Genomic DNA, 13059 nt, shown 5'->3' on the forward strand with positions numbered 1-13059 from the left:
GTTTTCAGTAAAAATATCTAAAAATTCTTAAATTAAGATGCTTTTTCTTGATGAGCAAAACGACCCAAGAAAATCAGTCTAAAAATATTAAATTTAAGTGATTTTGTGCATAAAACAAGCAAAAAAATCTGCCAATTGGGTAAGCAAATTTAGTGTTTAAGAAAAATTTTCTAGATTTTTTTTCTTATCCATTGGCAGATTTTTTTGCTTGTTTTATGCACAAAATCACTTAAATTTGATATTTTTAGACTTATTTTCCTGTGTCGTTTTGCTCATCAAGAAAAGCATCTTAATTTGAAGAATTTTTAGATATTTTTACTGAAAACAAGATAAAAATTTGTTCTTGAAAATCATTTTTGCAGTGTGGGTTGGGTTCAGCCCCAACACTGAAAATAACCCAGCATTTTTAGAGTTTGGAAGTATTGGATGACAAATACATTTTCATCACATACACTGATATCTTGCAAAAAATGCTGGGTTGTTTTAATTTCCAAATTTTGAAATTTTCTAGATTAAAATAAATGAACAGTTAGGTTTTACCATATACCCAACCATGGGTCGAAACAACACAGCATTTTTGGATGTAAAGGTGAGATTGTTTTAAGTGTGAAAAAAATGATCCAAGGATCAGGAGACTAAAGCCGAAGGTATACAAGGGACATCCGCGTATGCGCGCCGTCCGCATTACCTCATTTTTGTCATCAGGAGGGGCCGCGTCGTCCGCGCAGACCGTCAGCGTGCGGCCCAAAATTTGAGACTGCACGCTGAGTTTGATTCCTGTTCTTTGTTGTCTTGTTGTTTGTTCTAAACTGTGTTTGAAATAGTGGATCTGTTACTTTTCTTCATCTATTCTAAATGTTTTAATGTACTGTAAATGTCACCAAATCAGTGCTGTTCTGACGGGCTGGTAGAGTAATAATTTGAATAAGAAATAATTTGTATTGCGTACATGCACCTAGCCACGATGAGTATACTTTGAAAGCTGCGGTGAGGCGTGCTCGCGCGAGCCAGATGCGGAAAAAAGTATACCCTGGACTTAAAGCAATCTTAAGCAAAGGTCTCCAAATGAGTCCGGCTTTACATCCTAGAGACTGGCACAGTTTTGGCTCAGTTTCAGCCCACACCAATTTACCCAGAGTGAGATACCTACAATTTGAGAAACTTTAGGTATTGTTTAGACAGCGCGCTTGATTGAAATGTTTGTTCTAGGTACATAAGGGGTTTACCAAACTGAAGTAACGTCAGTCTCTATTAGTTTCCTGCGGCGTGACACCTGTTTGAATTTCAGTGAAGTTAGAGAGCTGTTATCTTGCGTTTTTCTCAACGTTTCTTCACTATGACATTAAACAGAACCATATGCTTGACCACAGTCAACGCAGAACATCTGCAGGAAGCTGTGTTGCAGTGTGGCCCCTGAAACTGATTGGAAATATGCACATCAAGACCTGGATGAGAGATTGTCAGTCAGATGACAGGTTTATGATCAATGTGGGCACTGTTTATGGGAGAGCAGGACTGTGTAAAATCTACTACAGTGGTATTCAATATAGATGTAGAGTCACAGGACTCAGAGCCTTTACTTAACATCTGTTTCCTTTTTATTTGATGTGTGAAATTACATTCAGTTCCATAATTGCTTGTATGATCATATTCCCTCACATTTTGGCACAACCACATGTCCACGTTACATGTGTAGCCATGATCCTACAGTGACTGTTTCTCAGGGTTACATCTCATTTTTAACCAGATGTCTTATGATATCAGAATTGTTTAGCAGCCACAACATTCTGGCCATGAATCCTCTTCTGTTTTCCAAAGCATTAGCTCAGCGATGTGTCCGGTTTATGCATTTGGCTCGTTGTTTTAATCTTACGCTGACCTCTCTTACAGCAGCAGAGGTACAGTCCACCTTTTCTCAGAAGAGTCATTCATGTCTTCATTTAATTTGTGTCGTGTTTTTCAAAGATATATGACTCACATGGTCCAGTACTGTAGCTTAAACCAAACTACATTGTAAAAAAATGCAGCATACAGGTCAATCCAACCTACTATTTTAAGTTTTGACTTGTGATAAGTTGACACAACTTAATTTGTTAAGTAAATATACACTCACCTAAAGGATTATTAGGAACACCATACTAATACTGTTTTTGACCCCCATTTGCCATCAGAACTGCCTTAATGCTATGTGGCATTGATTCAACAAGGTGCTGAAAGCATTCTTTAGAAATGTTGGCCCATATTGATAGGATAGCATCTTGTAGTTGATGGAGATTTGTGGGATGCACATCTAGGGCACAAAGTGGTCATAAAGGGAGGGACATGGTCAGAAACAATGCTCAGATAGGCTGTGGCATTTAAACGATGCCCAATTGGCACTAAGGGGCCTAAAGTGTGCCAAGAAAACATCCCCCACACCATAACACCACCACCACCTACCTGCACAGTGGTAACAAGGCATGATGGATCCATGTTCTCATTCTGTTTACGCCAAATTATCACTCTACCATCTGAGCATCTTAACAGAAATCGAAACTCATCAGACCAGGCAACATTTTTCCAGTCTTAAACTGTCCAATTTTTGTGAGCTCGTGCAAATTATAGCCTTTTTTTCCTATTTGTAGTGAGGATGAGTGGTACCCGGTGGGGTCTTTTGCTGTTGTAGCCCATCCGCCTCAAGGTTGTGCATGTTGTAACTTCACAAATGCTTTGTTGCATACCTCGGTTGTAACGAGTGGTTATTTCAGTCAAAGTTGAAAACAAGGCATTTTTGCCCACAGGACTGCCACATACTGGATGTTTTTCCTTTTTCACACCATTCTTTGTAAACCCTAGAAATGGTTGTGCATGAAAATCCCAGTAACTGAGCAGATTGTGAAATACTCAGACCGGCCCGTCTGGCACCAACAACCATGCCATGCTCAAAATTGCTTAAAACACCTTTCTTTCCCATTCTGACATTCAGTTTGGAGTTCATGAGATTGTCTTGTCCAGGACCACACCCCTAAATGCATTGAAGCAACTGCCATGTGATTGGTTGATTAGATAATTGGATTAATGAGAAATTGAACAGATGTTCCTATTAATCCTTTAGGTGAGTGTATGTTGATTTTACATAATTTTCACAGTGTAGTGGAGTTTGGCACCTGCAACACCAAAAACATGGGTACGATTGTCAGGAAATGTGCATACTTGTAAATGCACAGTAAGGCTTGAATGAATTTGAATGCAGTGTGCTTTGGATGAGAGTATTTGCAAAATGCATAAATGCAACCTTAATGTAAAGATGTAAATTCACATTAGCAGTTATCCATGCCCCTCACGTTCCTTTCTGACGATTACCGGAATTGGGGATGGGTCCGGAAAGTTGACAAGCCTACCAATTGACTAGTCAATGAATTATCAAGATTTCTTTCTCATTTTTTACTTGAATATTTTTATTGAATGTTTAACATGCTGTTAGATTGTCAGCACAGAAGCATATCTACATTTATCTCCATTAAACAGCTATCAAAGCACCACTTGTGTTACAAGTCCACTGCCTTCTACAACAATTTTCCAGCTATATTTCAATTACTGTCATTATGTAAAACACCAGCTATTTCTATTATAATTCATATAATATTATAATATCAATTTTTTATTTGTTTGTGTGTGAACTATGATGGGTTTAAGCAATAAAGCGTATAAATGTTTAGCCGACATAAATATGCATATTTAAATATCTGTCATTTACCCCATTAACTCATTCCCCGCCAGCCATTTTACGAGTTCGCCTCACTGACAATAAAGTGGAACTGCTGATATGCGTGTTTGGCGTGCTGTCCCGGGGCGAGGGTTCAGAGCTCGGGAAATACCCCCCTGAGTTCGGAACGTTCGTCCCTTGACTAGGGAAGGTGCCCCAGGCCTGGGCCATGCCCTGACCCGGGTTATCCCCGGTGCTGAGCTGAATGTATGTAGTGAGACGAAGGGGTGGAGGTGGGTTTGCAATAATTCTGAAGAATGAGGGTAAGGAGTCTTGATTATTTATAGAGCTGGTGCTGAGTTGTTGTGTTCATTAGTGATTGAGAGCCAGCCGTGTTCATTGATTAGTAATCGAGAGCCTGCCGTGTTCATTGACTGATCGGCCCCTCCCAAACCTTGTTTATAAAACATCATTTTTTGAAAAGTTGCCTGCCCGCATTTTTGGTGATTTTCACAAAAGATTCACACAATGCCTTCCAGGAATTTTTTCTTCTAAAATATATAAACATACAAATATATCAAATAAAAGAACAGACCCTCTGCTTTCAAACAAACAAAGAAAATAGGAAAAAAGTTTAATTTTATCTATATGTTTATAAACTCTTAAATATGGGCATTTTTCTTTGAAAATATTTTTTTAGCAAAAAGCTGAAATAATAGAATTTTTCTGAAGGAATTTTGTTAGAGATCAGATTCAGAATGATTATCAAAACATACACAGTTTAAAATTAGTAAATATTTTTTGCTTCAGTTTTTTAATAAATTGGGTAAGTGCGCTAGTTGATAATCGCGGTATTACAGATTAACATAAAAACTCATCAGAAACGCTTTTTTTAATGCAAAAAAAGATACAATTAATGCATTTTTGTGAAGGAATTGCAGTTTTTTTTATAAATTGTGTAGTGGATAATCGTGGTATTGCAGATTAACATAAAAATTCATAAACATGAAATGTTTATCTACGTACATGAGCAAGCGGATGTCTTTGGCTGATCCCAAAAATGAAACTTCTGTCATCATTTACCTACCCTTTTACCAACCTGTATGAGTTTCTGTTTGTATTTGTTGGATACAAAAGAAGATATTTTGATAAATGACGGTAAGCACACAGCTGATGGCACCCCTTAACTTCAGTATTAGAAAAATACTATGGAAGTCAATGGTCGCCATCAAGTGCGTGGTTACCATCATTTATCAAAATATCTTCTTTTGTGTTCAGCAGAATAAAGAAACTCATACAGGTTGGTACGAGGGTGAGTAAATGATAAACAAATGTTAATTTTTTGGGGTGAACTTTCCATTTAAGAAGGGATGTGACCCATTAAGATAATCCACATTCTAGTTAATTATGAAAATAGTTAACGCATCTCTGTTTTTCGCAGGGTCCTCCCGGTGTCAAAGGTGATCGGGGAGAGAGAGTAAGTCTGATCTGCATCTAAACTACTTTGGGGTGGCTGTGCTGTCCATTTCTGCCACACATAATGTTGGTTACTTGGTTTATCAGCACAAGGATTAAGCAGTATGCTAACATACAGTACCCTGTGATATCAGAGGAAGCACTGAAACATAGATCCGCTTTGTCCCTTTCTTGCTTTACACTGTTTAATCCAGTCGAGGCTGGAGCATTAATAGACATACAGGTAGAGCTGCGACTATCCATCAACCTCGCCATGAGACTCAGTTCAGAGCTTGTGCACAGTAATATAATCTTTTATTCTTCTGTTCTGATCTTTCCACTGCCATGGTACTAAGTGCCACACAAAGGGTGTTAAATTGGGTAAATTAACCACCCACGTAGTACAGGCTATTAGCCTCTGTTTAAAGCAGCGAAGGCGGATTTGTGTGTGTTCATGTTGTTTTTATATCCCGGCAGGCTCTCAGCATTGTAATTCAGTTTTGTTTCTTTCTGAAGGGTGATATACAGTCTCAGGCGGCGGTTCGCGCCATTGCACGGCAAGTTTGTGAGCAGCTAATTCAGAGTAAGTCTTGCAGTGGAGTATTTATTTAATGGTACAGAAAGCTGACCTGCTAATCGAATACCTTTGTTCTTTTTACTCGAATGTCTCAATCTCAGGTCACATGTCCCGCTACAACTCGATTATGAACCAGATTCCCAGTCAGTCTGTTTCAGTGCGGACAATACAAGGTCCTCCAGGTGATCCTGGTCGGCCGGGACCTCAGGGGCAGCAGGGAGAGCAGGGCCCACCTGGCAGACCCGGATTTCCAGGAGCTAGTGGACAAAACGGCCGCCCAGGAGAAAGAGGTAAACATTGACTGTATTACAAATAGCTTCAAGCATCTGTGGGTACTCTTAACTCTGATATTAACTGTAGTATGAATAATGCAACAGCACATTTGTACGCATTTAATCATGCGAACTTGCTGTATTACCAGATGTCTATACATAAGTTTGAATTGTGAAGAACAATACCAGATACATAGACAAAAGGAGTAGCACAATGAATAATGAATTACTTTAAAATCAAGCAATATAATACTTAAGAGAAGTGCAAAAACAACATTTACCCCTTTGAACAGCTTATGGTTAAGCAGTGGCGGATTTAGCAAATTGGGGCCCCAAGGCGAAGGTATGTATGTGGGCCCCCTATCCGATCTTCAAAAGAGAACAAAAGATTTTTTACTCCAAGATTAAGATGGAAAGCAGTGAAAGTGTAAAAGTGTAGCATTACACAAACTAAATAGTGACACTGGAACCCAATGGAGAATAAGTCAATGGGGCAAAAACAGCAACGGACAGGAAATGAGGGAGAAAAAATGTAATCTAATGCTGCACAAATACTAACAATCCATCAAAGCCTATGTTTTTCCCCAAATCAGTTTTAAGTGAGTTTTTGAAAAATCATTGGCAATTAAAGAGTACAAATCCTGGATTTTTTCTTACACATTTAGTAGTTTTGATCAGGACTGAGGTTGATTAACAGATTTATGCAAAAAAATGTAAAACCAAATATTTATCTGATTTTTACAGCAGTTTAATTTAGTTGATGTTTTCATCACAAACATAACAAAAGGCTTGTGAATTTACCCACAGTGTATTGTTGAGTTTTTGAAAAAAATTCAAAGCATTTTCCCAAAATAAAATGCTTGTCAAAATAAGATGTCGTCACCAAAAAATCATTCCATTTGCTGAAACACAGAGATAGATGTGGCCAAATTAAGACTTAACAGCACCCCATAGTGGACGAAAACATCCCCAACATAACAAAAGGGTTAAATTAGTTTTTTCTGTAGTAACGTTATTTACTTCACATCACCACAAAATCATTTTTCTCAGTGTAGGCTAGGGCTATTACTAGCAGAACGAGGCGGTTGACTCACCAAAGCCCCATCTTCGCTTTTTTCTTTTATTTGAGCCGCTTGAGTAAGATCGTTTAATTTTCACTTTTATTTTTGTCTTGACTCATCTCTGTTCGTGTACTTTTCCAGTCCTCCAGTCACTCTGTTTTATCTTCCGCGCAGCGTGCACCGTTACAGACTAGTCCATTTCATTGTGAAAGAAGGGGGTGAATGTGTGTAGTGAAAGATACACATGAACTGGACATTTTAACTACTACTTCAAAGTTTCATCGTATTTTTTAAGAATATTAAACAAATTTACCATGCTTTTGAAGTGTTCATGATGATAAGGGTTTATTTATTTATTTCGTTTTTAGGTTGGTTGGGGGCCCCCTACTATGACCACTGGTACGGGGCCCCAAGCAGCCGCCTACCTATGCCTCTATGTTAAGGCCGCCTCTGTGGTTAAACAGTAAACCACAGCATAATTTTAACTAGTGGCCACACAGCCCTTAAAGGTGCTCTAATCGAATTGACGCGTTTTAGACCATAAAACATTTTTTGTTACATACAGCAAACTATCACTATCTGCTTGCTGCCTGTCCGCTGATCAAACTGTAAAAAAACGCGATCTCTGTAGACAGCCCCGGCTTCACAAACGGCAACATAGTGGCCAAACCTACAAACAAAAACCATAACAAAGTGTTCCAGCCAATAAACGACAAGAAGGATTTGGGGGTGGGGGTTGGGCGCGTTGATGAAAGCACGGAAGGGAGGGGGAGGGGGAGGAGTTAGCTACGCTCCGTCTGTTTGAAAACAATTCAAACGTCAACAAAAACGAACGTCTCGCAGATTCGCTTAGAACGCCTTTAACCGCTACTCTACCACTCATTCTAAATAATATAAAAACCAAATCTTTTATTATTAATGTTAGTTAGCCAAGATCAGCTATTTGAAATACACCAGAAAAACATTTCATATGATTAAATCTCAAATTATAACCAATCATTTTAGAAGCGACCACACGTTCCACCAACTAAAACTCATAAAGGTGCAACTTACTTTGGCTTGAATGGAGCTGTGTAAGACTTTTGGGTTGTGGCTTGCGTTTTGGGTCTCCTGACTATATTACTCTAGGCAATTTACCTTCTTAAAAAACAAAATTTTAAATTTTTGTGGTCCCCAGAGCTTCAGATCCCAAAATTTGCTACCACTTTAAACAAACCAGCTTATTCTCCACAAGTTGCAGTAGATATACATGATCTTCCTTTATCGTGTCTTGAATATTTGCAGTCCTTAAATCTACTGTCCTTAATAACACCACCAAAGAAAAATAAATATACTTTTTTCATCTGACTTGCACTCCCCAATAGGCACATACCAAATATTAGCATCCCACAACAGATCTACTAATAAGAGATAAAACAGGGAAAATGTGTGTCTGTTTATGTAAACAAAAATCCTACAAGGAATCTCATGCAGAGGTTAGGAAGAGCCAGGCCTGCATACATCATCCCTGCAACAATATAGAGTAAAATTTTCTCTCTTATAAAGCCTAGCAGTTGTTTCTGAAACAGGACTTTTTATTACTTCCTCGCTGGATCACCAATAGCCACATTGGATCTGTCAGAATATGTGTGTTCAACACGGGCCAAGTCTTACATCTCTTTCCTCATAGTCTCCCAGTGGAGGCCAGTAGGTTAAACTGCACAAACAGACAAGGCTGCGGCTTTCAAAGTTCCGTTTTTCCTGTTTCCAGGTCTCTCAGGAGAAAAAGGAGAGAAAGGCAGTCCAGGGGTAGGGACACAGGGTCCCCGTGGTCCCCCAGGACCTCCAGGTACATTTTTCTTACAGCCACTGACTTTTCCTATTAACTGAACTTAAGAAGACTGATCCTTATCAATTGTGAATAAATAACTATTAATAATGGTTATTAATTGGTTAAATGGCAATGGACTCATTTTGAGTTCATATTAGTACCACACAGGTACATAATGGTGCGTTATGGATGCATATTAGTACCTCAAAGATTTTAGGATCTCAAAGATCCAAATGCATACATATCTGTACCTAATGGTAAAAATTAGGACCTTTTTAAAGGGTACCGCCCCAGTGACAGCATATTTTGACTTTTTTTTCTTTTCTGATAGTGTGTGGCAGAGTCATCAATTGTTTTTTTTCACTTTGTCCCCTTCAAAGGGAGTGTCAAGATTGCTTTGCTTTATTCAATTGTTAAGTCAATAATAATGGCTTCTTTGTCCTCAAGCAAGTTGAGCAACAGTAGTAAAAAAATCATTTTCATCCAAATTGGAAAAACAAGAGCGCAGTACCTTATTGCACAGACTAGAAGAATTTCCATTATTAAATGTCTTGTGACAGAGAAAATACAAGCTTGCAAACTTTTAATAACCTCATCACACTTTTCTCTCTGGTTTTGTTTCCTTTGATTCCTGTCTAGAATATCAAGCAGATATTGAAACAATATTTGGGTCAGAGGAAAATGTTTTCATATCGATTTTAGCAGTATGGCTGTTGAGTAGACTTTGAAAAATGTCAGCATCTGCTCGCTGTTAATTGCGCTTTGATCAATACTCTTCACAAATGAGATTCATGGAAGCAATGGAGCTCTAACTACAAATGACATCTGGGGAAGGATGTGGATTGGGGCTAAAACTTCTGTCGGAAAGAAGAGATGGGTTTTGCACTCAGATCACAAACGTAAAGAGCGATAATTGACTGTTGTACTGTATTATGTGAGACAGACTGTCAGGCAGACTGAGTGTGGAGTTCATGCAGGGCTTTATGAGGCTGACTACCAAAATCCAATATCTGTCCCACCAGGGCTTCCCGGAGAAGGTCGGACAGGCAGTCAGGGTCCTCCAGGGAGGCCTGGAATTCAGGGTACCTCTGGACGTCCAGGTACACCCGGTAACCCCGGTCCCGCTGGACCTCCCGGCTACTGCGACCAGAACTCCTGCCTCGGGTACAATGTTGGAGGTAATCCCAACCAGATATTAAAACTATTCAGGTTTCAGATTACAGTACACAATGATGATCTAAAATAAATTATGTCTCAGTATTAAACCCTGGGAGAAAGTTAAGATGGCTCTTTAGGTTACACTGATGGTACTGAAGATTTTTCTGGTGCATGTTGAAGTACGTATTACTAGGTTATAAACAAGCTCGTGTTAGAGATTGCTAATAAAAAGGCCCTTCCCAAACAGTGCTCCGGGACCACAATTACACTGCTTATAAATTTCGCATGGAGTGCAAATGCTATCAAAGATTTACATGTGTATTAAGCAAGAGTCTGTTTGTCAGAGTGGACTAAAATTGACAACACGCTGTAAATAATTAATTTATAAAGTGCTAGTAAGGCTTTCTAGTTGGCGCCTTACAGATTATTGCAATTTTGTGTGGTGAAATATAAGCCTAATGTTGTCTGGAGTTTCTGCCATGAAAGGCAGTTAAATGAGAAGAGAGGAATATACTTCTCAATAGATTTAGGCAATACTGCATCAACACTTCTGTGTTTATAAAGGTTATAGCTTTAAGCTTTCGCAGTCAGCATAAAATCTTGCAACACAGCCTGGTATAATTCCAAATAATTTTTATTCAGACTTCATTTTCTGGGATAATATTTCATTTCTGATGGCATAATGTAAGTTTTATGTGTATCGACCAACTAGTAGTGCTATATTGAGAACCCTCAGCTTTTCTTTATGTCTGACAACATAAAGATTAAGGGGCCGTTCACATTTTGCATCTAAAACCGAACACAAAACACTTTCCTGCTTCGTTCCAAAAAAGACTGCTTGCCGACCCATAGCGTCAAAGATATTTAGTTTTAACAAGATGCGTCACTGGTACAATTTGGTGTTGACATTTAGTCCCGCCTCCCAGTATAAAGAGCCAAATCAGAATCCTCTGGGAGAGGGACTTTGCGCATGCGCAGAATCAACAGGTGTTGTTCTAACAAGATCTGAAGGTATTGCAAATATGGCGTGACGCGACATCCTTAAAAAATTTATTTGGCAGCGTCTGCTGTTGCTAAGCACACTCTCCATAGATTCAGTATGCTTCTTCATGCTTCATGCATGTTGGCCAATCGCTAATTTTTAATTTTTGGAATAAACATGGCGGCAGGCTGAATAAAATGTATTTGAGCGTGCTTGCCACAAGTCTACATTCGAAATAACGTACTTGCACTCGCAAAAGACACGAAATGTGAACAGCTCCTAAGGCAGACAGACCAAATGTTGTTCATGGCATCATGAAGGTGATACTGACCACAGTGTCTCTCTCTCCTCTTTCCCCGGTCCTTTCCTCCACTATCTCACGTCTGCATGAAGGTCTCGAGCAGTATGAGAATGACTACTGAGAAACATTCTCATAGACCCAACTGCTCTTCCTCTCTCCCTTCCTTTCTACACCCCGCTCTCCTTCCATGGGCCGAAACCAAAGACTGTATTTAGGAGAAGGTCTTTTCTACAAACCCCAGATCTCTTTTTAGAATCAAACTGGTTCCCAAACCGTAAAAATATCACCACCATTACAAAGCTCTTCCTTTTAAACCCGTACATTATGCAAGCCTCTGATGAATCTGACTCTTATCTATAACCGCCTGCAATTTCAGCTTTTTCCATCATTATTAGTCTTATTTTAACCATCTAAACCTATCAGGTCTATTTTATACAGTATCTGCAAAATGCCATCCTTTCCTATTCATCTCAATGGCAGTTGCTTGGCAGGAGCAGGACCCCCCTGTATGTATGGGATTTGATTGAACTAGCAGGGGTTAACTGCACCATCCTAACCAGCCATACCTTGATCACTCAGTCTAAACTAAGCTAATAAGAGTAAAAACATAACTTCCCATGGACGATTCAGCTGCTTATTTCCTCTTCTCTCTGTATTTCTCCTTACTGCTTCCTTTTCTTGCTAACTCAACGTCCGCTGGCTTGGTGGTGGTGACTAAAAGACGATGGCCGTGACAACCCATCTAATTCCCCAATGTCCCCGTAGTACAACAGTTACCCTCCAACCCCTACCAAAACTACGGCCCCGCCACGAACTACAACGATGAGGAGGATGATGAAGAGGACCCTTACGGCGGCTACCCTCCTCAGTACTACCAACCCAACTACCCTGACCCCCGTGCCTCCAGGCCTGGCCCCGCTCAACCTGCCGACACGGCGGGGATGAGGTCACCTGGCGCACGTCGCTTCTCCCGCAGCACGACCGAAGAAGGGGCGTAGGTGAGTCGGCAGCGAACGCCGAATAGCTCGGGTGACCGGCCCCAGCGAACCCATTCTCTACACACAAACACTTTTCATCTGAATATCCTGCAGCGTAGGACGAAGGGAACTCCGAAAAGTGCCTGCTATATGCATCCTTATTGGGAGAGGGGAGACGATTAGGAAATGAAACTGTGCTGATTCATCCAGTGACTTTTCTGTTTTTGCGAGGTTGCATGTGGCCAAAAAGATGAGAAGCAAGTTGAGACAAAGCAGTGGTTTTTGATTTATGTGTAGTCCATATATTTTGTACATGATAATGGGGAGGGTTCGTCTGTACAGTTGTGTAATTTTTATTTTTAAAGGGTCAAATCACCCAAAAATACAAATTTTGTCATTATGATTTGTGAATTGTCTTTTGAAGCCATATGCAGATTTGTTATTCAGTAAACATATTGATATAGCTTTGCTCTCTAGCTTATGGTATGCACAAAGTAGGATTTTCTACTAAAGGATCAAGTTACTAAATGAGAAGGGAAATGACAACGGATAATTTAAATTTTTGGGTGAACAGATCCTTTAAAGGGATAGTTCGGCCAAAAATGATATTAAACCCATGATTAACTCACCCCCAAGCTGTCCGAGTTGCATATGTCCATCGTTTTTCAGACAAACACATTTTCGGATATTTTAGAAAATGTTTTAGATCTTTCAGTTGATTAAATGTAATGTTACGGGGTCCACGACCTTCAAGTCCAAAAAAAGTGCGTCCATCCTTCAC

General features: G+C 39.6%; 1 protein-coding gene across 3 annotated transcripts in view; it reads left to right on the top strand.

The window, feature by feature from the left end:
* The window catches only part of col14a1a (collagen, type XIV, alpha 1a), a 143583-nt gene extending 130693 nt beyond the window's left edge, over positions 1–12890 (top strand). The window contains exons 44-49 of one of the 3 annotated variants that reach the window (XM_073811637.1): positions 5127–5162; positions 5657–5723; positions 5819–6007; positions 8801–8878; positions 9883–10038; positions 12067–12890. In XM_073811637.1, the coding sequence (XP_073667738.1) occupies positions 5127–5162; positions 5657–5723; positions 5819–6007; positions 8801–8878; positions 9883–10038; positions 12067–12299 (759 nt within the window). In that variant the 3' untranslated portion in view covers positions 12300–12890. Of the gene's footprint in view, positions 1–5126; positions 5163–5656; positions 5724–5818; positions 6008–8800; positions 8879–9882; positions 10039–11393 lie in introns of all 3 variants that reach the window. The other 2 variants (XM_065261271.2, XM_065261272.2) reach the window with 2 other exon arrangements.
* The last annotated feature ends 169 nt before the right edge of the window (positions 12891–13059 follow it).

This window comes from Paramisgurnus dabryanus, chromosome 13 (assembly GCF_030506205.2).
Source record: "Paramisgurnus dabryanus chromosome 13, PD_genome_1.1, whole genome shotgun sequence".
Taxonomy (NCBI): domain Eukaryota; kingdom Metazoa; phylum Chordata; class Actinopteri; order Cypriniformes; family Cobitidae; genus Paramisgurnus; species Paramisgurnus dabryanus.